Genomic DNA, 22548 nt, shown 5'->3' on the forward strand with positions numbered 1-22548 from the left:
AAACCACTACGCCACACAACTGCCCTGCCACAGTAGATGGACATGCTGCCATGATAAACAGGGATGCTTTATGGTGACGAGCTAGGGATAACAGCCTCCAGGTGGGATCTGGGGATCCCCCAGAATTACAGATCCCCCCCCCCAGATTACCAAGATGAATTCCCCTGAAGAAGTGAATACTTTCGAGAATGAACTGTAAGGCATTGGTTTTTTTACCTTCCTATTGGCATATAGCAGTTTTTTACCTTCCTATTGGCATATGGCAGTGGTGGCGAACCTTTTAGAGATCGAGTGCCAGGGGCAGAGCAAGGGGAAACTGCATCCGGGGCACTTGTGTGCCCTGCACCCCTGCCACGCCCCTGTCTGCCCCCGCCCTCCCCTGGGACGCCCCGAAACATCCCTGTCACACTGCTGGAACGCCTTTGCGCACCCCTCGTCCCCTTGACACTCTGCCACTGCCGAGTGCCCAAACTGGGGTGATGGCACGGGTGCCCACAAAGAGGGCTCTGAGTGCCACCTCTGGGTGGCATATATATGGATGTGGGGGGAGGGTAGGTGTGAATTTCCTGCACTGTGCAGAGGGTTGGACTAGATGACCCGCGTGGTCCCTCCCAGCTCTGCATTTCTAAATTTATTGGGGAAATAGAATTTGAAATTGCTGGATCCTGCGGATCTACTGCTATAATGCATGCAAACAGCCTTCCCTTGATGCAAGAGGAAGGCATTGCCCTTAGTAGAACAGATCCACAGGATCCAACCCACCATAGTGTTTAAAATGCATTTTGTTTCATTTCCAGGTCTATTTTAAAGACATTATTTGATTAGAGGACAATGCTTGGATTGACTGCGTTGGCTTTATTCATACCGTACACCTCTCTGGAGTTCTTTTAATGGAAATCCAGCTAAAAATATCATGAATGGAACACAAACGTGCTCTGCTCATCCGCCTCTTTTTCTGCTGAATGCCCCTTCTCTCCCTCTCCCCCCGCAAACACCGGAATCAGAAAAGCTACCTCGTTTCTCTCCAAAGTAGAGTGTCTGCTGGGTTGGATTGGACCACTGAAGGTAAGACTCTTGAGGGTCTTCCACTTGGCAGCGGAGAATCACCTTGCTGCCAGCCACCACTGTTTCATCCTTCGTCGTGGGCTGGCTCCCTGTAGGAAGTTAAGAGAGAAAGTATGAAGAGGTTTCCTGGATCAACTCTCCCCAAATCCGCCCCGGTTGCATCACAAAGACTGGCGAGATATCCTGGAAAGTCCACGAGCAGTGTCAAAGGCCAAGACTAACCCTAACCCTTTTATTGTTGTCTGGTAGCTAACATGGAGGTTCCAATGGACCCACGGACAACTGTGTCCTTTGGCTGCGATTCCCTCAAGTTATTTGCACACATTCGTTAAGAGGATTTGCACCTCTCACCAAGGGAAAGGGGCAGAGCACAGGGAGAAGCCAGGTTCCTTTTTCTCATGCCTGGGTCTATCTCAAGAGCATCTCCGTCAGCTGCCAACGGATGGGGCCATCAGAAGGAGGGTAAGGCAGCTGAAAGCCCTTATGTCTGATTCCAAGTCCAACTGCAGATCCAGCTCACTCTGAAGGTCTCTAGGTGGTGGCTGATGATCTCCCAGGATTACAATGGGGAAATGACCAGGGGCGTTCCTACCAGAGGGACATGTGGGGTCACATGTCCCTGGGCGACACCCATTTGATCACGTGGGGGGCGCAAAATCGTGCCTCCCACGTGATCAAGTCGTGGTCAAGGAGACTGGACACGTCCCTCTGGCAGGTATGCAGCCTCTGATGGAGGTGGGGGAAGCCGGCCCGGAATAAGCCAGCGCTGGGCTAGGAGCTTGCTGCAGGCCCGCCGAGGGCACCCGGCGGGCCCATGGCAGGCTCCTGGCCTGACACCGGCTGCTGCCACCCCCCGACCTCTATCAGAGGTGGCGGAAGCCCAGCACTAGCTGCTGCCTCCCCCACATCAGAGGCCCAGAGGGGGAGCTCGAGGGCGGAGGGGGGGGGTGCAAAAATAAGGTTGCTCCGGGAGCCATTTTCTTCCGGTACGACTCTGAAAATGACTGCCATTGAAGGTAGACTCTATGGCGTTTTACTCCACTGAAGTGGAGTAAAATATAATTATTAGAGTAAAATATAATTATTAGAGCCAGTAGGGGGCTCTAATAATTACATACCGCCCCATGCCCTCAGGGGATGGGGCGGTATATAAATATGATAATAAATAAATAATAAAATAAATAAAGTCCCTCTCCTCCCCAAACCATGCCCTCCCAGATTACGCTTGCCAAATCTCCAGGAATATCCCAGTGCACAGCTGGCAACCCACCTCCTCTATTCTTCTTGGGATTGTTTTGTCTGTTTTAAAATCTAACCTGGTATATGACAACAGAAGAAAAGAGAGCAACCCTTCATAATAGCCTCATACTGCTCAGAGACATCAATCTCTGTAGAAGATTAGTGGGGAAATTGCCTTCCCGTGTTCCTCCACTGAACATGCACAAGGATGAAGAGAAGAAGAAGAGTTTGAATTTATACCCACCCCCTCTCCTGTAAGGAGACTCAAAGGGGCTTACAATCTCCTTTCCCCCCTGTGAGGTGGGTGGGGCTGAGAGAGTTCCAAATAACCTCTGACTAGCCCAAAGTCACCCAGCTGGCGTTGTATTGAAGTGCACAGGCTAATCTGGTTCCCCAGATAAGCCTCCACAGCTCGTGGCAGAGCAGGGAATCAAGCCCGGTTCTCCAGATTAGAGCGCACCTGCTCTTAACCAATACGCCACTGCTGCTGATCAAGTTCTCACTGAGGTGGTCAATCTCAGGCCATACTAGTTCAGGCTGCCAGTCGGGGGCTCTAATAATTAAATTGTTTTCCATATTATTATTATTTTTAAAAGCCCTTCCAAATAGGGTTGCCAACGTGGCACTTGGAGATCTCCCAGTATTACAACTGAACTTCAGCTGATCCAGCCCCTCCGCCTCCCCCCTCCATGTCACCCCTCCCCCCTCTCTCCCTCCTGGTTGCTGTATGACATCAGGCCTTACTGAGGTCCCTCCTCTGCCCAAACCCCATATTTCATGGGTCTGCAACCTGCGGCTCTCCAGATGTTCATGGACTACAATTCCCATCAGCCCCCGCCACCATGGCCAATTGCAACTCTATAAAGTCTTCATTTTAGGACCAGGTATTGGCAAGGTTATCCTGCGGTCCCTTCAGGAGAAGTGTCAGCTTTTTGCTACAACTGCTGCAGAGTCTCATCTTGTCCCTTGTTCTTCCAGAAACTCTGAAGCAAGCATGAGCCCCTTGGATATTGCTATCTGTAGCAAACACACACTGGACTCGATTTTCAAGCCCTCTGCTAGGTGGCTGCAACGTGTATCCATGGCAACCCCTGGAGTTTTAGGCCTGGATGGTTGCACCAGAGCCTGCTCTTGTGCCCTGCTCCTGGTAATCATATTGACAGTCTTAACTTGTGAAGCCCAGTCATTCCCTGGTAAAATAGGAACATCGATTTCCTCCCAGGCTCCCATTATCCACTTTCCTTGGAAGAAGAAGAAGAAGAGTTTGGATTTATATCCCCCCTATCTCTCCTGCAGGAGACTCAAAGGGGCTTAAAGTCTCCTTGCCCTTCCCCCCTCATCACAAACACCCTGCGAGGTAGGTGGGGCTGAAAGAGCTCTGAGAAGCTGTGACTAGCCCAAGGTCACCCAGCTGGCGAGTGTGGGAGTGCACAGGCTAATCTGAATTCCCCAGATAAGCCTCCACAGCTCAGGTGGCAGGGCTGGGAATCAAACCCGGTTCCTCCAGATTAGATACACGAGCTCTTAACCTCCTACGCCACTGCTGCTCCTTGTTCTTGTACTGGATAGGAATCTCTGCCAATTTTACTTCAAACACAAGGGCCATCCCCCCAAATCTCTAAGTATTTTCCAACCCAGAACTGACAACCCTATTTCCACATTATACACATTGAAAAGGTACTAGCCCAGCCTTCTAGGTTTCCATATACAGGGAGTGTGTGTGAGAGAGAGAGATTGGAGGGGTGTGTGTGTCCTGTGGTACAGAGTGGTATGCTGCAGCACTGCAGTAAAAGCGCCGCTCACAACCTGAGTTCGATCCCAGCAGAAGTCAGTTTCAGGTAGCCATCTCAAAGCTGACTCAGCCTTCCATCCTTCTGAGGTTAAACCCAGCTTGCTGGGGGTGAAGTGTCAATGACCGGGGAAGGCAATGGCAAACCTGAAAACCCAAAGTGCTTTCACACATGCTGAATAATTAAGGTGACCAGATGTCCCGCTTTTGGCGGGACAGTCCCGCTTTTGGCGGGACAGTCCCGCCTTAAACCAATCTTTCCCATGTCCCGCGGGGTTTTTTAACTGTCCCAATTTTGCCTTCTGGGGCGCTCCCCCTTTCCCTCCCTGTCACAGGGCAGGAAACAGGGGAGCGCCCCAGAAGGCAGTGCGGCAGCCTCCCGCGCACGCGGCCGCAGGAGTGCACTGCCTTTTGGGTTGGATTGAAAGTGGATTATTCAGCGTGTGCAGAGGTGGGATCTAGCAGGTTCTCACAGGTTCCCGAGAGTAGGTTACTAATTATTTGTGTGTGCCAAGAGGGGATTACTAATTGGTGATTTTGCCACGTGATTTTTGCCTTAGTTACACCCCTCCTCCGCTCCTCAGCAGTAGCGTGCAGAACTTGAAGCAGTCTAGCAGGAGGTGCACCGGCGTGCGTGGCAGCCTGCGCCTGCGTGCATTCGTTTCCCGCCCAAGGACCGGCGCAGCAGCTGCGTCCTTGCCACAGCCCCGCCCAGCAATGCCCCGCCCTGGAATGCCCGGCCACGGCCCTGTTGTGCCCCGCCCAGCCCCATTGGCGCTACGCTACTGTTTGAATCCCACCACCATGGGAACCTGTTACTAAAATTTTTGGATCCCACCACTGAGCATGTGCGACAGTGCCCTCGGATGCCCAGTAAACATCAGGGTCAGCAATGGCCCAGAGTTTGCATAGGGGATGAACTTTAGCTTTACGTGCACACGTGCATACACACACACATGCATATGGAACACCATTTCACCACTCATCTGTGTTACATACCCTGAAACAGCTCCCACTAGGACTAGGTACGAAATTTAAAAAAAACACAAACCCAAAGATTTTGCGTTAGAGAAATTTGCAAGCTACAGACTTGATGCAAATCAACCCTATCTGCTGTACACAGTTGCTTGCACTACTTAATTTACTTTGCTTTTGATGTTCATTGAAAGAACAATAACGCGCATAGACAGAAACCCTGTCCAATGTTACTCCATGCCACCAGGACACAGGGGAGGGAAGGCAGAAACTAGACTGGGTGGCTTTTATTTTTATTTTTTCCACTTCTTGGTCAACCACTAGACCTTTTCTTGTATTGGGAGCCAGAATTGATAGCCGGCTGCCAAATTTTTTTTTAAAAAAGGAAAGCTAGATTTAGTCTTTCTAAAGGAAAGTCAGCACCATCATTTTCACTTGGGCTGCAATCGCACCTGCGTTGTAAAGCACAAAGAAGGTGAAAAGAGATGGTAAATCAGCCACCGGTCCACATGGAAGCCTGATAAATGTGCATTTAAAGGTGCTGCGGTAATTTCCCACTCACTGGGGAACGGATTAGAAAACACTTGTAAAGGGTGGGTGTGAATGTGAACTTTCTGCACCTCCTGAAACTGTACGTGGCCATTGACTGTATTGTCGAAGGCTCCCACGCAGTGTTGGGATCCCAAAATTTTAATAACAGGTCCCGATGGTGGTGGGATTCAAACAGTGGCGCCGCCGCACACACGCACCTCCAGTCCCTATTGGGCAGGGAGGTTGCTTTAGTAACCCCTTCTCGGCACTCAGAAAAAATTAGTAACCACTTCTAGAGAAGTGGTGAGAACTGGTTGGATCCCACCTCTGCTTTCACGGCCAGATTCAACTGGTTGTGGTGGGTTTTCCGGGCTGTGTGGCCGTGGTCTGGTGGATCTTGTTCCTAATGTTTTGCCTGCATCTGTGGCTGGCATCTTCAGAGGTGTATCACAGAGGGAAGTCTGTTACAACAGTGGGGATTCAAACAGTGGGGTAGCGCCAATGGGGCTGGGCAGGGCATGATGGGGGCGTGGCTGGGCATTCCAGGGGCAGGACATTAATAATTTCTCTGTTACTGTAAAATTTCTAATTTCCAGCTGGTATTTTTCTGTCCATAATTTAAACTCATTATAGCAAGTCCTATCGTCTACTGCCAACAGAAACAACTACTTCTCCTCTAATTGACTGCCTGTCAAATACTGAATACTTTCAAATACTTAATTTTGTTTCTAGAAATCAAAAGAAGGATACTTTCCTTAAACAAGGAACTTGACCATATTTCTAAAACATGTTTTTAAAACAGCCCAACAGGGAGAATTATCCCGTTTTCTACCTTCGCTAACCAGCCACATAGGAAACAACAGGACTTTATGATTTTTGGACCTAATGGAATTTCTAACAGAAAAGCAGACCCAATGAGTAACCCCCTCTCGGCACACACAAATAATTAGTAACCCACTCTCGGGAACTGGTGAGAACCTGCTGGATCCCACCTCTGGACCAAAGTCACAATTTTCCTACCATTCGAACATGGAGTTATATATTCAATGGAACGAACAATTATGTTGCCAATAGCACGCTACATAATCGCTGATTTTTGAAAACAAAAATACATGCTAGGAATCGTGATCACAATGCATTATCTTTAACTTCAACCTCTAATTCAACTTCTCTCCTCCCAAAGGCTGGGCTGGGGGCGGCTCACAACACAAATAACAAAATACAGCATTCATCAGACGATATGCACGTACGAATAATATGAATCAGCTCAAAATCGGATCAAATATCTCAATGCAAAATATAAGAGTTTGGTGCCATATTATTCTATTTCCTACATTTTCAACGGGGGTTCATCCAATATAAACAATTGTGCATCCAACTGCCGTTCTTTCAGTTCATTCAATGAAAGAGGGAGGGAAAGGAGGAAAAGTCACAGAGGAGGCAAAGAGAAAAGGAAAGAAGCGCCGGAAAAAGGTGTGAGGAAGAGAGGATGAGAGGAAAAAGTAACGATGGTAAAAGAGAGGAAAAAGTAAAGATGATCCTCTGAAGATGCCAGCCACAGATGCAGGCGAAACGTCTGGAGAGAATGCTGCTAGAACACGGCCATACAGCCCGGAAACCACACAGCACCCCAGTGATTCCGGCCGTGAAAGCCTTCGACGATACATTAAAGATGGTAAGATTGCATGCCTCACCCAGTCCTGGCAAAACATCCCTGCGTTGTAGGCCCTGCGGAGCCGTACTGTATTATCCCAACAATTGCATCAAAGTCTAAAATAGGGTAAACCTCTTCAATACTATGCTCTTAAGTTTATTCCAATAAATCGTTGGCAACCCTCCTTAAGTGCCCGATTTATTTATTTATTTGGGCAATCAGCTTTGGCAGTTAAAATAACTGCATTTCAAAATTCTGGCATGCCAGCCTGTTGTTTTATTCCCGGGAGCCTGCTATAGGCCGTCTCTACTCTTAGAGGCCGGTTCAGCAGCAGAGCGCAAGATAGCATGCCGCGGGTGCAGTCACGGGCACCGGAAAAGGATTTCGGGTCTCAGGTGCTAGAAAAGCTGTGCTGGAGACCTTGGCCAGCGGCTGCTCGTCAGAGTAGATTGTGGTGAGAAGGCTGGGTCCAAACTGTGTTCTGTATAAGGAAGTTTCACTGATTCATATATGATCTGAGAAAGACCACAAAGTTTCTGCCAGCTAGAACGGAGAATATCATGTTGGGTGAACCATTTACTTTGTTCTATGTTATTTACCTTACCTTTCCTCATTGCTCGAGGCCGCTGGCAGCGATAATTAAAACACTGTCAGTTAAAACCAAAATAAAGAAAACAGCCCCTCAAATATTCATTGGCTTCATTTATTCCCCACCGTTCTCTCCAGTGGAGACTCACAGCGGCTTATATGCTCCTTCTCTCCTCCATGTTAGCCTCACAACAACAACCATGCAAGGTAGGTTTGGCTGAGAGAGCGTGACTTGGCCCATGGTCACCCAGTCAGCTTCCACGGAAGGATGGGGATTTGAACCCAGGTCTCCCAGACGCTCTAACCACTATACCCTTCCAGCTCAGTAAAAAATGTCTTCTATTCATAGCCTAACAGAAGCCCTGACAAGTAAACCAGAATTCCAAGGCCTAACAAAGGGGCTTTCCCCATTGACAGAGTTGAACTGGTTTCTACCTAGGTTCGCCTCAGTGAATCCCCACTGCCAGCGAGCTCAACATTGTTTTGTCTCAGCCCACCGCCCCCCCCCCCTCAGAACTGCGACATCCTTGTCGCAGTTATGAACTACACTTTTCTGCCGGAACAAGATCGATACCGCTTCAAAGCCTCGAAGTGGGGAAGCATCGAAACGACACCTCATCCGTTCAACCAATCACTAGCCGCTTTTGTGGCATGCGCAGAACGGGAGAGTCGTGGCGGGCAGAAAGTGCATGTAACTGTAAACTGTAAAAACTGTAAAAAAAAAAAGAGAACGCTCCCGTTTCCCGCTGTAACACAAGCGCCAATCACGATAGAGGAGCGAAACAGGCACCAAGATGATCCCGCCCACTTAGCTCGGTTCCAGGGGGCCAACTCAGTTGCTGTGGGGACAGCCTGGAATCGCCCTCCACTGAAGGGAACCGAGTCGACCTTAGTTCCCTTCTGTAGTGGGGAAAGCCCCAAAGATCTCCTATGAGTGTGAGGGTTGCCAGGTGCAGGTTGGGAACTACCTGGAGATTAGGGGGGTGGAGCCTGAGGAGGGCGGGGTTTGGGGAGGTACTTCAGTGGGGTATAAGGCCATACAGCCCACCTTCCAAAGCGGCCATTTTCTCCAGGGGAACTGATCTCTGTCATGTGGAGACCAGTTATAATCCCAGGAGATCTCCAGGCACCACCTGGAAGGTTGGCAACCCTACCAAGGGGGGGGGGTCAGCCTTCACCTCAGCAGGGATCCCATGTCACAGAGCGGGAGCCACCACGGAAAAGGCTCCGAGCTCTGGGCAACGATGCGCACGCCACTCTTAAGTGAGGCCACAGCCAGCAGAGGGCAGTCCGAAGTCTGTAGTCTGCTCCTATGAACATATGGAAAAAGGCAGTCCAGTGAGTTGAGACAGCTTTTGCTGCACTCAGTGGGGAAGCAGCTGATTTGCATGCACAGAAGCTCAAATATGGTCCCTGGTACCTTCCTCCACAGGTGTCAAACTCGCGGCCCTCCAGATGTTATGGACTACAGTTCCCATCATCCCCTGCCAGCATGATCCTGGCAGGGGTGATGGGAACTATAGCCCATAACATCTGGAGGGCCACGAGTTTGACGCCTATGCGGGTATTTATTTATACCCCATATCTCTTCCAAAGGGATACCCAGAGCAGCTCTCAGCATCCTTCTCTCCTCCATTTTTCCTTCACAACAACCCTGCGAGATAGGTTAAGTCGATCTACAGGAGATAGGAGAAGTCGATCGATGGCTACCAATCTTGATCCTCCTTGATCTCAGATTGCAAATGCCTTAGCAGACCAGGTGCTCAGGAGCAGCAGCAGCAGAAGGCCATTGCTTTCACATCCTGCACGTGAGCTCCCAAAGGCACCTGGTGGGCCACTGCGAGTAGCAGAGTGTTGGACTAGATGGACTCTGGTCTGATCCAGCAGGCTAGTTCTTATGTTCTTATGTTAGGTTGTGAGGCAATGACTGGGGTCACCCACCAGTGGGGGGTTTAATCCTGGGTCTCCCAGACTCTAGCCAAGTGCTCTAACCACTCTGCTATACTAGATCTCCAGGATTTCTCTTAGGAAACACCTTCTTTTGCAGGGGGCTCTGGAAAGCAGCTGCTGAACAGAGTGGTGGAGGGTAGGTTCTGTGGCATTAGATCCATCTAAAGTGCCCAAACCCCTCCCTCCCAGCCCCCCCCCCAAATCTCCAGGAATTTCCCAGCCGGAGATGGCAAGCCTTCTGTTTTCAGAAAAACACCCTCAAAAATTCCACCGAACTCTGCTCCCTTCGCCATCAGCGCCGGCAAAACATTAAAAATGTCCTTTCATCCTTGACCACCCACAGCTCTCTCCCTTTCCCAGCCTGTTGGCTCCACCGTCTCTCTGCTCGGTGGGCATCTCTGTGAAGCACATTCCATCCCCGCCTCGTTGGCCTAGGATGGGGGACCCCGAGTTCCTTCTCCTCCTCTGCTCTGATTTGCTGCCGGTGCAAAAAGCCGTCAAAGCAAAATAGCCCACGGCTTCCCGCTCAAGTTCAAAGCCTCGGCCAGCAGCCCCCCCATTTTACGCCCTCCCGGTGCCCTGCCAAACAAGTGGTCCTTTGTCTTGGCCACCCGGCCTCCACATCGCCGAACTGAGCCTGCTGCTGAGATTCGGCGCATGGGCCCATTCAGTTGGCTGCAAAACAGCGATTCGCAAACACTTCACGTGACAAGGAACAATGACCCAGGAATGTGCCCGGAGTGGGCGCTCTGTCGCTTCTTTCCCGGTCCGGGGCTTTAGCGGACAATCTTTTGACGAAGCAGCTAGAATCTCTCGAGACAGAATTTTTGGATATAGTCAGCACAAGAATCTTTCCGTTTTGGGTCAGTGGGGTCACAGAGTTGCCAGTCTCCAGGTAGTGGCTGGAGATTTGGAAGTACAACCGGTCTCCAAACTACAGGGCAGGAACATACCGTCCAGAGGACATACCGTCCAGAGGATGTACCCCCCATAACATCAGGGGATTCTGCCGCCCCCTCCCCCGCTCTTTTAGGGGATTCGATAGTAGGTTGCCATCTGCTGTACTTGGTATTTGGAAGCTGCATTTTAATGGGGTTTGGTTTCAATGTGCATAGAGCCATAATTATTATTTAATTAATTTCTGTATGTATTGATTTTATTCTGTGCTCTATTTGTGTATCTTGTTGTTCACCGCCCTGAGCCCTCCGGGGGAGGGCGGTATACATGTATAATAAATAAATAAAATAAATAAATATGGGGGCAAATGTCCCTGGGCAGTGCCCATTTAATCAGCTGGGTTTTTTTGAAAATCACCCCCACACCCCTCAGGCATTGAGGGGTCGCCACCCGGCAGTCCCCTCTCTGCCGCCAGTCATAGAGGCCCCCTTTGGGCTCCCCCGGCTCGCCACAACCTTCCAGGCTTTGGTGCGGCAGAGGAGGCTTTAGTGTGCTCACAACTGACCTCCCCTCCCCACGCCTTCCCTCGCCTGGCCTGGCTCAGCCATCCCTCCCCGGAGTGTCTTGCCTATTTCCAAATGTGCTTGTGTACTGCTCACAGGAGTTTTGGGGGTAACAGCGGGAATGTGAGAAGGGGGGAGGGGTGGAAAACTCAGCCCTGGGGTAGAGGGGCGGAAAACTCAGTTCTTGCCCTGGGCTCTATTTTCAGTCAATATGCCACTGCTACAAGGATCAGTTCCTTGGGAGAAAAGGGCTTGCTTGGGAAGAAGACGAGGAGTTTGGATTCATGCCCCACTTTTCTCAACCGCAAGGAGTCTCAAAGCGGCTCACAAACTCCTTTCCGAACCTTCCCCCAGAACAGACACCTTGCGAGGGAGGCCCGCATTTGGATCTTCCCTAAGGTGACCAGATTATCACCTTTGTAAACCAGGCCCCAGGCGGGCAGGCGTGCGGGCGGGCGGGTCAGGGCGCCCTGTAACAGGGCAGGAAACGGGAGCGCCCCAGAAGGCAATGAGCTCCTGCGTCCGCGTGCACGGGAGGCTGCCGCACTGCCTTCTGGGGCGCTCCCTGTTTCCCCGCCCTGTCACGGTTTCCCGCCCCAGAAGGCAGTGCGCTCCTGCGACCGCGTGTGCGGCAGCCTTCCAAAAATCGGGACGATTCAAAAAAACCCGCGGGACGTGGGACAAATTGTTTTAAGGCAGGACTGTCCCGCCAAAAGTGGGACGTCTGGTCACCATAATCTTCCCGCTCATCCATGAATCTCAACTGAGAAATGTGGCCCCGTCGCTCACCCTTTCTCAGCCTCGCTTACCTTACAGGTTTATTGTGGGGATGAGACTGTTGGAAGGATAAAAACGAGAGAAATAACTGATCTCAGGAAAAGGCAAGGCCAGACATTCCTGTGGGCGTGTCCTAAGCTTCTGCAATCAAATCTACCATTTCCCATATCTGTACATCGCTTACAGGCGCGTGGAAAGATGCAGAACAGAGAGGGATGTGAGATCTACGCGAAGCCTTCCGATCAATGCTAATTTGTGTGCACAAAACGGGCTTAGGAGAACCTCATCTTTTAAAAAGCCTGGCAGGAGATGCCTCAGACCCATCCCTGACCTCCGTAAGTCTGATTTTTTAAATTCCCCACCGCAAAGGAAGCCCAACCTTGGCCTCCTTTCTGCTGTCAAATTTCTTTCTCTTTTCTCTGCTGGCTGGTTGCCATGGAAAAGAATTGATCTCTATATCCTCTTCATAACAAAAACTGTCCCTTTTGGAAGGTTCTTCCACTGTCCGGTGCTCGTGGGCTGTCAATCTTCTCGACTTGTGTCTAAAAAGGGCAAGACGGAACCAGGGACCAACTGCTGCAAAAGTAGGTCAAGGCGGGCAAGTGAGTCACAGCCCAGATGCATTGTGGGAGAATCTCTGTCATTTGCTTCCATAAAGGAACAGGACTCAGCCATGCTCAGGTAAGGGACAAATAGATCACTCGTTCTGTGATCTACAACACAGGTAATGCCACTCCATAATACTGAGGAATGAGCATTTCTAACATTAATTCTGGAATTGGCGCATGCGCAGTTGGCTAAAGAAATTTACTTTATTGACATCTTCCTCCTTCCCCGTTTGTGACTGAGACACAGATGCCCATTGATAAAATGTTCCCTCAAAGAGCGATCTCAGTGTGATTGTGCACTATCTTTTCGTGTGGCACTTTATCGAAGCGCACATGTGCTGGCAAACGTTAGCAATATAGCACACACAAAACTTTGGGTGATGTACAGTCACATCAACCCTGGAGATGTACTGCTGCAGCCAGTGGTGGGATTCAGCCGGTTCGCACCACTTCGGCAGAACCGGTTGTTAAAATGGTGCTTGTGAACAACCAGTTGTTAAATTATTTGAATCCCACCACGGGATGATCCCATCTATGTGCCATATGGGTCAGCAATATGAAGAGCAAAAGAAAACAAACAGTTGGCGATGCTGGCAGGGGCTGATGGGAATTGTAGTAGTGGCGCAGGAGGTTAAGAGCTCGTGTATCTAATCTGGAGGAACCGGGTTTGATTCCCCGCTCTGCTGCCTGAGCTGTGGAGGCTTGTCTGGGGAATTCAGATTAGCCTGTACACTCCCATACACGCCAGCTGGGTGACTTTGGGCTAGTCACAGCTTCTCGGAGCTCTCTCAGCCCCACCTACTTCACAGGGTGTTTGTTGTGAGGGGGGAAGGGCAAGGAGATTGTAAGCCCCTTTGAGTCTCCTGCAGGAGAGAAAGGGGGGATATAAATCCAAACTCTTCTTCTTCTAGTCCATGAACATCTGGAGAGCCACAGGTTGCAGACCCCTGTTCTAGTGCATGAGTTGTGCTTTGGAAAGACGACCAAGTCATTCAAAACTCCAAAATACCAATCAAAATTCAGATCTGGTAGGGGTTTTGGGGGGCGGGAATCTTCCCAATTCTTAAACCCAGAACTAGCAAGGCAACTATCCCTACAACCGCATGCTCAGCCGTCCAAATGATGCAACTTGTGGAGCTCATTTTTCTCCCGAGGTGAGCACACCACATTCTGGTATCGATCATTTGTTTACAAGGTAAAACGAGCGGTGTTTCAAGGGCGCTTGCGTCAATGCTCTGAGCAGCATTCATTGTGACAAGCGTAGCCACTAGTAGCCACAGCTGATACATGCCCAGAACTTAAATGAATCGGCAGCCTTGGTGAGAGGTGTAGCTTTCTTGGCCGGCTGATTTAGACCATGAGGCTGCAAAAGCAACAGTTCCCATTTATCCCAAGCTGGAAGTTATGCCAGGGAAGGTTGGGACCAATAATTTCCCGGGAAGGTTGACTTCCATCCTATGTTTAAAGACTCATCCTCCGTGCCAGGTTACTGCCCTCCCAGTTGCAAAGGTACGGTTTGCATCTTGGAGTAGGGAACTACCAAGGGAAGGGGATAAACATCTGGGTATGGGCGCATTAACACATTTTTTGAGTGTCACAAAGAACACTCACGACGCCTGTTAAGTGCTTGACAATTTCTGGTTGAGCCCTGGGAAATCCACCCAGACCTACTCAAATAGGGTCTCTGACCGAGAGGCCACACAAGGGGCTCTAAGGAAGACTTTGTGCCTGTTGGAAAATATTTTGTCTTCAGAACCAACTTCTGCTGTCTAATATTTTCCTTCTGGGCACAGAATAGGGGCCATTCCCCGTGTTTGATTCCCCGCTCTGCCACCTGAGCTGTGGAGGCTTATCTGGGGAATTCAGATTAGCTTGTACACTCCCACACATGCCAGCTGGGTGACCTTGGGCTAGTCACAGCTTCTCGAAGCTCTCTCAGCCCCACCTACCTCACAGGGTGTTTGTTGTGAGGGGGGAAGGGCAAGGAGATTGTCAGCCCCTTTGAGTCTCCTGCAGGAGAGAAAGGGGGGATATAAATCCAAACTCTTCTCTTCTCTTCTTCTTCATTCAGCAAGTCCAGTGAATGTGGCCATGGTAGTTTTTCTCCCCTCTCATCTGGTTTCCCAATTTCAGCCCGTATACTGTGTCCTATAAATCTGGACAAGTGTGGTACCTGCAGTAAAATCCAGCTTCAAAGTGCACTGAAAGTAGATTGAAAGTGCATTATTCTGCATGTGCGGACGGGGCCTCTGTGCTACTTTCTCACTGAAAGCTAGTGTGGTTTAGTGGTTGAGAGCAGGCGGATTCTGATCTGGAGAACCGCGTTTGATTCCCCACTCCTCCACCTGAGTGGCAGAGGCTTATGTGGTGAACCAGATGTGTTTCCGCACTCCTACATTCCTGCTGGGTGACCTTGGCCTAGTCACAGTTGTCTCAGAACTCTCACAGTTGTCTCAGAACTCTCTGTTGTGGGGAGAGGAAGGGAAAGGAGCTTGTAAGCCACCTTGAGTCTCCTTGCAGGAGAGAAAGGTAGGGTATAAATCCAAACTCTTCCTCTTCTTCTGAACCCTGCTCTTTTCACTCCTTCACTGCCCCCAAGTCTCCTGTTGCACACTTTCCTCCCCCAATGTCCTTTCAGTCCCAGGGCACACCCTCAAAGACCCCCACTGGCCACCTCATTGGCAAAAGCCAGGGAATTCTGGCACACTGACCTCCTGGTGAGAGGCACAGAATAATAGGTGGCATTTTCTTTCTCACTTTTTATTTTTCAAGGTTGTAAACCCCCATTTAATATTTCTCCCTGGTTTTCAACTATTCTACAAGCACTAGGATAAAATCCCCCATTAAATATTTCTCCCTGGTTTTCAACTATTCTACAAGCACTAAGATAAAAAGATTTTGCACCGGGCTCCATTTTTCCCTAGCTATGCCTGGAAAACCCACAACACCCTCATGATTCCGGCCAAGAAAGCCTTCAACAATATTTATACTTTCATCCAGTGGTGGGATTCAGCAGGTTCGCACCACTTCGGCAGAACCGGTTGTTAAAATGGTTCTTGTAAACAAACAGTTGTTAAATATTTGAATCCCGCCGCTGGAACCAGTTGTTAAATTATTTGAATTCCACCACTGCTTTCATCCCTCAAGTATGCTCAATAATGAACATGTGGGGGGAAAATCTGTCTGGAATTTAGAAGCCAGCTGGACCAACGGGCACTGCCCATTTCTGGATGCCCCTGCACCCAGATTTCAAAAGAGCAGTCTGTACTTGGTTTCTGGAAAAAGAAGAAGAGTTGATTTTTATACTCCACTTTTCTCAACTATACGGTGTTTCAAAGCGGCTTACTCCTTCCCTTCCCCTCCCCATAACAGACACCTTGTGGGGCAGGTGGGGCTGAGAGAGCTCAGAGAGAACCGTGACACGTTCACCCAAAAGGCTTCATGTGGAGGAGCGGGAAATCAAACACAGTTCTCCAGATTACAGTCAGCCGCTTTTAACCACTACACCATGCTGCCCCTCCAAGGCTGTCTGTGTGTGCTCAGAGTCACTCCTGTTGACCTGTCATCATCTGCTTTAGGCCTAACCTCTAGGTCGATTCTGCACTTGGGTTATCGACCTAAGTTCAAGCTGCGTTCGACCTAAGTGCTCCGCATAACCACTGGGATCGACGTGGTTTTGTACCAGCTTCGCCCCGTGTAACGGTCAAATTTCCGACTCCAGTTAGGAACTACTACTTTTTCAGGGAACCACGCTTGAACTCAGCTCGATTCCAGTAAAGTGCGGAATCTCTGGTGCCAGGAGTCCCCCATTCAGCCAATCACAGCTGAGTGTTTTGGGCATGTGTACAGCTGGCCAATCAAAAAACGCCACCTTCGTCCCTCCATTCCTGTGGCAGTGTTTTTTATAACGTGTGTGGGGATAGATGGAACATGGCCGTAGAACAGTAGCCAATCGGAACGGAGCAGCGAAGAGGCACAGGATGATTCTGCCCTCCGAGCTGGGATCAAGCTGGTTGCATTGGGGAACAACAATGGCTTCGACCTAGGTTACTACCCTTCTTAGGGAACTGGGTCGAACCTATTTTACTCGTGTGCGGAATCGCCCCTAGAATCAGAAGTTCAGTTCTAGGCTCCAGTCCAGCCTTTAACCTCCTTCGAAAAAACTGGCCAGAAAACAAGTGTGCATGATTCGAACCTGGCTCCCTGGCTCTGAGCTGATGCTCTTATGCAGAGCAAGATACCAGCCTGCTGTTTGTCTCTCACTAGCTAGCCCGGCAGAAAGCCCCGCCACCTGCCAATTAAAACCGCGCCCTCGGCATGCGGTGCGCAGCAGGCTGTGCGGCAAGACGCCACGTAATGAGCAACTCCTTATTGAACGCACTCACGGCTAGCTGCACTCCCTCGCCTGCCGCCGCCGCCGCCATTCTTGACAAGCTCCAGTATTTTTCCTAATAAAGACAATAAAGCGCTGCTTCCCTCCCCTCCTCGGTAGAGGGAAGTGGGGAGAGGGAGAGACGGCATCCTCTTGAAGGTGAAGAGAGACACTGGCTCTCAGGCTGGAGACGGTGGGGAGACACAGGTGGCTTCCAAGGCATAGTTTGGTAGGGGGAGAGGGCAAGCACGCAACACAGTGTTGCCATACAGAGTCTGGCCTTCTAAGCCAGCATTGCCTTCTCTGACTGGCAGCAGCTGGACAGGCAGGGAAAGATCTTATTTAACCTGTGGTCTTTTAGTTGGAGGCAACAGCGATCCTCAGGATTGGCAGTACACCAATGCCATGATGTCACTTCTGACACAAACCTGGAACTGACATCGCAGCACCAGAGTGATGCTCTGGGATTCACCCAAAACTCTTTGGTTTTTTGTATTGTCGAAGGCTTTCGCGGCTGGAATCACTGGGGTCAGCTCCACTAATCAGCTCCACACAAACACAGGATGACTATAGACAGCAAACAATCAAAGGGAACAAAGGCCAGGCTACTTCTATTCAGATGACCTCACCTATTGACCTTGCTATGTTCATTGTTACTCACATGCTAATGGATGGATCCCATTCAACACATGTAAATCTGGCTTGCTAACTGCACCCTTTACTTGTTAACAGACAATGCTTCTTTCCCCACCCTGGATACTCCCAAGAAATATATATACTCCACTTGCTTTCATACTGTCAGATCCTCTGAAGATGCCAGCCACAGATGCAGGCAAAATGTCAGGAGAGGAAACCACACAGCACCCCAGTCTTTGGTTTTTACCACAGAGTTTTGGGTCAATCCTAGAGCGCCGCCCTAATGTTATGACACCAATTCTGGATTTTCTGAGGAAGTGATATCGCAGAGTCCGCACAATGGCAATTCGTTTGCTGAATCTTGCTTCCGCTACTCCACCGAGCAGCAGCAGGGCCCAAGGAAGGACATCTTCTTCATCTTCTTCATTCCATAGCCCCTTTGATAGTTCCCTACCACAGGGTGGGAGTTCCCTACCACTGAGTGGAACTGAGCTTCCTGGAAGAGCTCCCCCTGCTGGGCGGCTGCCCAATCTGCACCAATAGGGTGACTGTGGGACGGTCGGTTCCGTTTCTTCTAAATTTTGGTTTGCAGAAAAGAATGTCTGAACTAAATCTTTGGCATTGGATCATGCACAAATCTGCCGATTTGATTATTTTCATTTTACTCGATAGTCCTTCTTTCTTACTGAGACTCTGAGTGGAATACATGGTGTAAGCCAACGCAACTATTAGGACAGGATATCTAATAAGTAATGTAATATCTAATTTTACAAAATTGATGTGTAGGATGCTGAACCTTTGGTTTGGAAGAAGAAAAGAGAGTGTTGTGGGTTGGGGAGTAGCTCCTGTATTTCCCTCTCAAATACGGCTGCTTTGCTTAAACCAAGTTGAGCGAGTAAAATTGGGGAGATGGGGGCTTTAAGACAGGAGACCCTAGACCAGAGGTGGGATCCAGCAGGTTCTCACAGGTTCCCGAGAGTAGGTTACTAATTATTTGTGTGTGCCGAGAGGGGATTACTAATTGGTGATTTTGCCACGTGATTTTTGCCTTAGTTACGCCCCTCCTCTCAGCAGTAGCGCGCAGAACTTGAAGCAGTCTAGCAGGAGGTGCACCGGCGTGCATGGCAGCCTGCGCCTGCGTGCATTCGTTTCCCGCCCAAGGACCGGCGCAGCGGCTGCGTCCTTGCCACAGCCCCGCCCAGGAATGCCCCACCCCCGGAATGCCCGTCCACGCCCCCGTCATGCCCCACCCATCCCCATTGGCGCTACACTGTTTGAATCCCACCACCATGGGAACCTGTTACTTGGATCCCACCACTGCCCTAGACATTGTATTCATACTTTGTTCCACTGCGCGGATCACAAGTAAAAATTGGGGAGTGAGCACTGCATTAGCCTCATTAAACAAAAATGCAGCAAAAATGGAAATAAAAATTCAAATGATGCTTCGAAAGGGAAAGGGGGAAGCGGGCTTCAAACATCCTACAGATAGGAGAGGACTGGGGTACGGATTTATAATAATGGTAGGAGGGAAGGAAAGGCACAGAAGAAGACTGAGCAAAGGAAAAAAAGAGGAAGTGTGTATGAAGGGAGGATGGAGGTGATCAATGAAACAAGGGAGGAGGAAATCGATAGGACTGGGGGTCATCGTGTGTGGTGGGGGGAGGCAGAAGAAAATACCCCAGAGGGGGTGAAGGAAGCGGTGAGAAAAGAAAGGAAAGATACATCAAATGTGAAAATAGAGAGAAATAATGACGATCGCTTCTCTCTTTTTCCTTAACGAAAAGGCAGTTAAGAATAGCCAACCGGTTGATGGTCTGAAACCACAGAAAACGCTCTTTGGATTGCTGTTATTCTTTACTACGGCGATCTCAAGCAACCAAGCACAGATCAATAAATAAAAGCGGTCCAGCAGCTGTGGAAAGCTGAAACAAAACGGACCCTTGGCATCTCGACAAAAGGAGGCAGAGGGGCGGAGGGTTTTTCCGTCTGGGATGGATTTTTGGAAGGAACGTTAGCAGGAGAAGCGGCCCCTGACTTATCACAACCTCAGCTCCAGACAAGAATATGGATGTCTGTTGAAAATGTATGTGTGTGTACTGTAGGAAAACAAACATGAAGTTGTCCTCTCATGTTGCCACTAAGAATATTTCTGACCACATTAGATGAATCTTTGGTTGAGTTAACAACCTCCACATGGTAGTTGGAGATCCCTTGGAATTACATCTCATATCCAGATGATGTAGAAAATGCCTCCTTGGGATGATGGACTTCAAGAAGAAGAAGAGTTGTTTTTTACACCCCGCTTTTTCTCTACTAAAACAAAGACGAGGAGTTTAGATTTATACCCCACCTTTCTGTCCTGTAAGGAGACTCAAAGGGGCTTACAATCTCCTTTTCTTTCCTCTCCCCACAACAGACACCTTGGGGCTTTCCCCACTACAGAAGGGAGCTAAGGTCGACTTGGTTCCCTTCAGAGGAGGGCGATTTCAGGCTGTCCCCACAGCAACTGAGTTAGAGTCCTGGAACCGAGCTAAGTGGGCGGGATCATCTTGGTGCCTGTTTCGCTCCTCGATCATGATTGGCACTTGTGTTACAGCGGGAAACGGGAGCGTTCTTTTTTTTTTTTTTACAGTTTTTACAGTTTACAGTTACATGCACTTTCTGCCCGCCACGACTCTCCCGTTCTGCACATGCCACAAAAGCCACAAAAGCGGCTCGTGATTGGTTGAACGGATGAGGTGTCGTTTCGATGCTTCCCCACTTCGAAGCTTCGAAGCGGTATCGACCTTGTTCTGGCAGAAAAGTGTAGTTCATAACTGCAACAAGGATGTCACAGTTCTGAGAGGGGGGGGAACTGAGACAAAACAATGTTGAGCTCGGTGGCAGTGGGGATTCACTGAGGCGAACCTAGGTAGAAACCAGTACAACTCTGTCAGTGGGGAAAGCCCCCTTGTGAGGTAGACACAGCTGAGAGAGTTCAGAGAGAACTCCGAATGGCCCAAAGTCACCCAGCAGGCTTCACGTGGAGGAGTTGGGAAACAAATCCAGTTCACCAGATAAGAGTCTGCTGCTCATGTGCAGGAGCAGGGAATCAAATGCAGTTCTCTGGATTAGAGCCCACCTGCTCTTAACCACTACATCACAGTGGCTCACAGAGATCACAGTGGGATGCAAAGCCATCGAGTCCAGACTCCAAAACATCCCGGGGAACTGATCCCTGCAGTCCACAGGTGTCAAATTCACGGCCCTCCAGATGTTATGGACTACAGTTCCCGTCATCCCCTGCCAGCATCCCCTGTTCGATGGCGGAATATGCTGCCTTCAAGGGTGGTGGAGTCTCCCACTTTGGAGGTTTCTAAACAGAGGCTGGGTGGCCATCTGTCAGGAGTGCTTTGACTTGGTGTTCCTGCATAGTAGGGGGATGGACTGGATAGCCCTTGGGGCCTCTTCCAACTCTATGATTCTATGGTTCGATGAGTTATTCGGGCCCCCGCGAAATTGTGGCGTTACAGGTGTTATTGTTTGTCAAACCGTATGGATTGATAGTTCACCGCGGCTTGGATCTAGCAGTATGTTTTATTGATGTCTAAATGTTTTATTGATGCCTAAATGATGTCTAAATATATATATGTAGTAAGCCACCCCGAGCCTGGAAGGGGAGTGGCGGCATATTACATCAAATCATTATTATTATTATTGCCACTGTATGCATGACTGGCGAAGATTAATGCCCGTGTAAACATGAATAACGTAGACGTGGGAATACAAAGCAACAGCCAGAAACGAGGTCTGTGACGATCTGTGTACGCGCAGCGCTCGGCACGAAGAACTGGTGCAAAATGACAGAGGGTCCCGATTTCGTGGCTTCCCCTTTGGAAACGAAACAATGTCATTTGGAACTTGAAAAGCCATTGACAAAGTCCAGCCAAGAAGTTTGGAAGCCTTCCTAGCACAATTCCTTCTGTTTGGCTTTTTTTTAAAAAAGCGGTGGTTGGATGCGTATGGATCGCACTGCTACTGTTCCTCTGATGTCTCAGCAGAAGCGGCAACAGAGGCAGGGGAAGCCATGGCTCATTGATTGGGCATCTGCTTTGCATGAAGAAGGTTTGAGGTCCCAGCTAAAAAAATATCAGGTCGTTGGGGATGCGGGCCTTCAAACCTGGACTGCCGATGCCAGTGTGCGTAGATGAGACAGACTGTAATAACTGTAGAAGAAGAAGAAGGAGAAGGAGGAGGAGGAGGAGGAGGAGAAGGAGAAGGAGAAGGAGGAGAAGAAGAAGAAGAGGAGGAGGAGGAGGAGGAGGAGTTTGGATTTATACCCCACCTTTCTCTCCTGTAAGGAGACTCAAGGTGACCTACAAGCTCCTTTCCCTTCCTCTCCCCACAACAGACACCTTGTGAGGTAGGTGGGGCTGAGAAAGTCCGCAGAGAACTGTGACTACCCCAAGGTCACCCAGCAGGGATGTAGGAGTACGGAAACCCATCTGGTTCACCAGATCAGCCTCTGCCACTCAGGTGGAGGAGTGGGGAACCAAAACCGGTTCTCCTGATGAGAATCCACCTGCTCTTAACCTCTACACACCATGCTGGCTCTCAGCAGAAGAACTTCTACTTGGCGTGCAGAAGGTCGAAGGTTCGATCCCTGGCACCTCCAGTTGAGGTCATAGATGATGAGACCCCGGACAGCGACTGCCAGCCTAAGTCGACAGTACTGACCCAGATGGACTGAAGATCTGATTCAGTATAAGGCCACTTCATGTGTTCACCTCCACCAGTCTCTCCTTCCCCCGCACCAGCTTTTCGTAAACCAGGGCTGACTGCCAGGTTGGTTGGGCAACAATCCCAGCCAGGTTTTGTCTCTCCCCATTGAAACAGTCCACAGAAATCTCATGCGGGGGAGG

General features: G+C 49.7%; 1 protein-coding gene across 1 annotated transcript in view; it reads right to left on the reverse strand.

The window, feature by feature from the left end:
• The window catches only part of CADM3 (cell adhesion molecule 3), a 183017-nt gene that overhangs the window by 12946 nt on the left and 147523 nt on the right, over positions 1 to 22548 (reverse strand). The window contains exon 2 of the mRNA XM_048511833.1: positions 1014 to 1154. Coding sequence (XP_048367790.1) covers positions 1014 to 1154 — 141 coding nt within the window. The remainder of the gene's footprint in view (positions 1 to 1013; positions 1155 to 22548) is intronic.

Source organism: Sphaerodactylus townsendi, linkage group LG01, assembly GCF_021028975.2.
Source record: "Sphaerodactylus townsendi isolate TG3544 linkage group LG01, MPM_Stown_v2.3, whole genome shotgun sequence".
NCBI classification, from domain to species: Eukaryota; Metazoa; Chordata; class Lepidosauria; order Squamata; family Sphaerodactylidae; genus Sphaerodactylus; species Sphaerodactylus townsendi.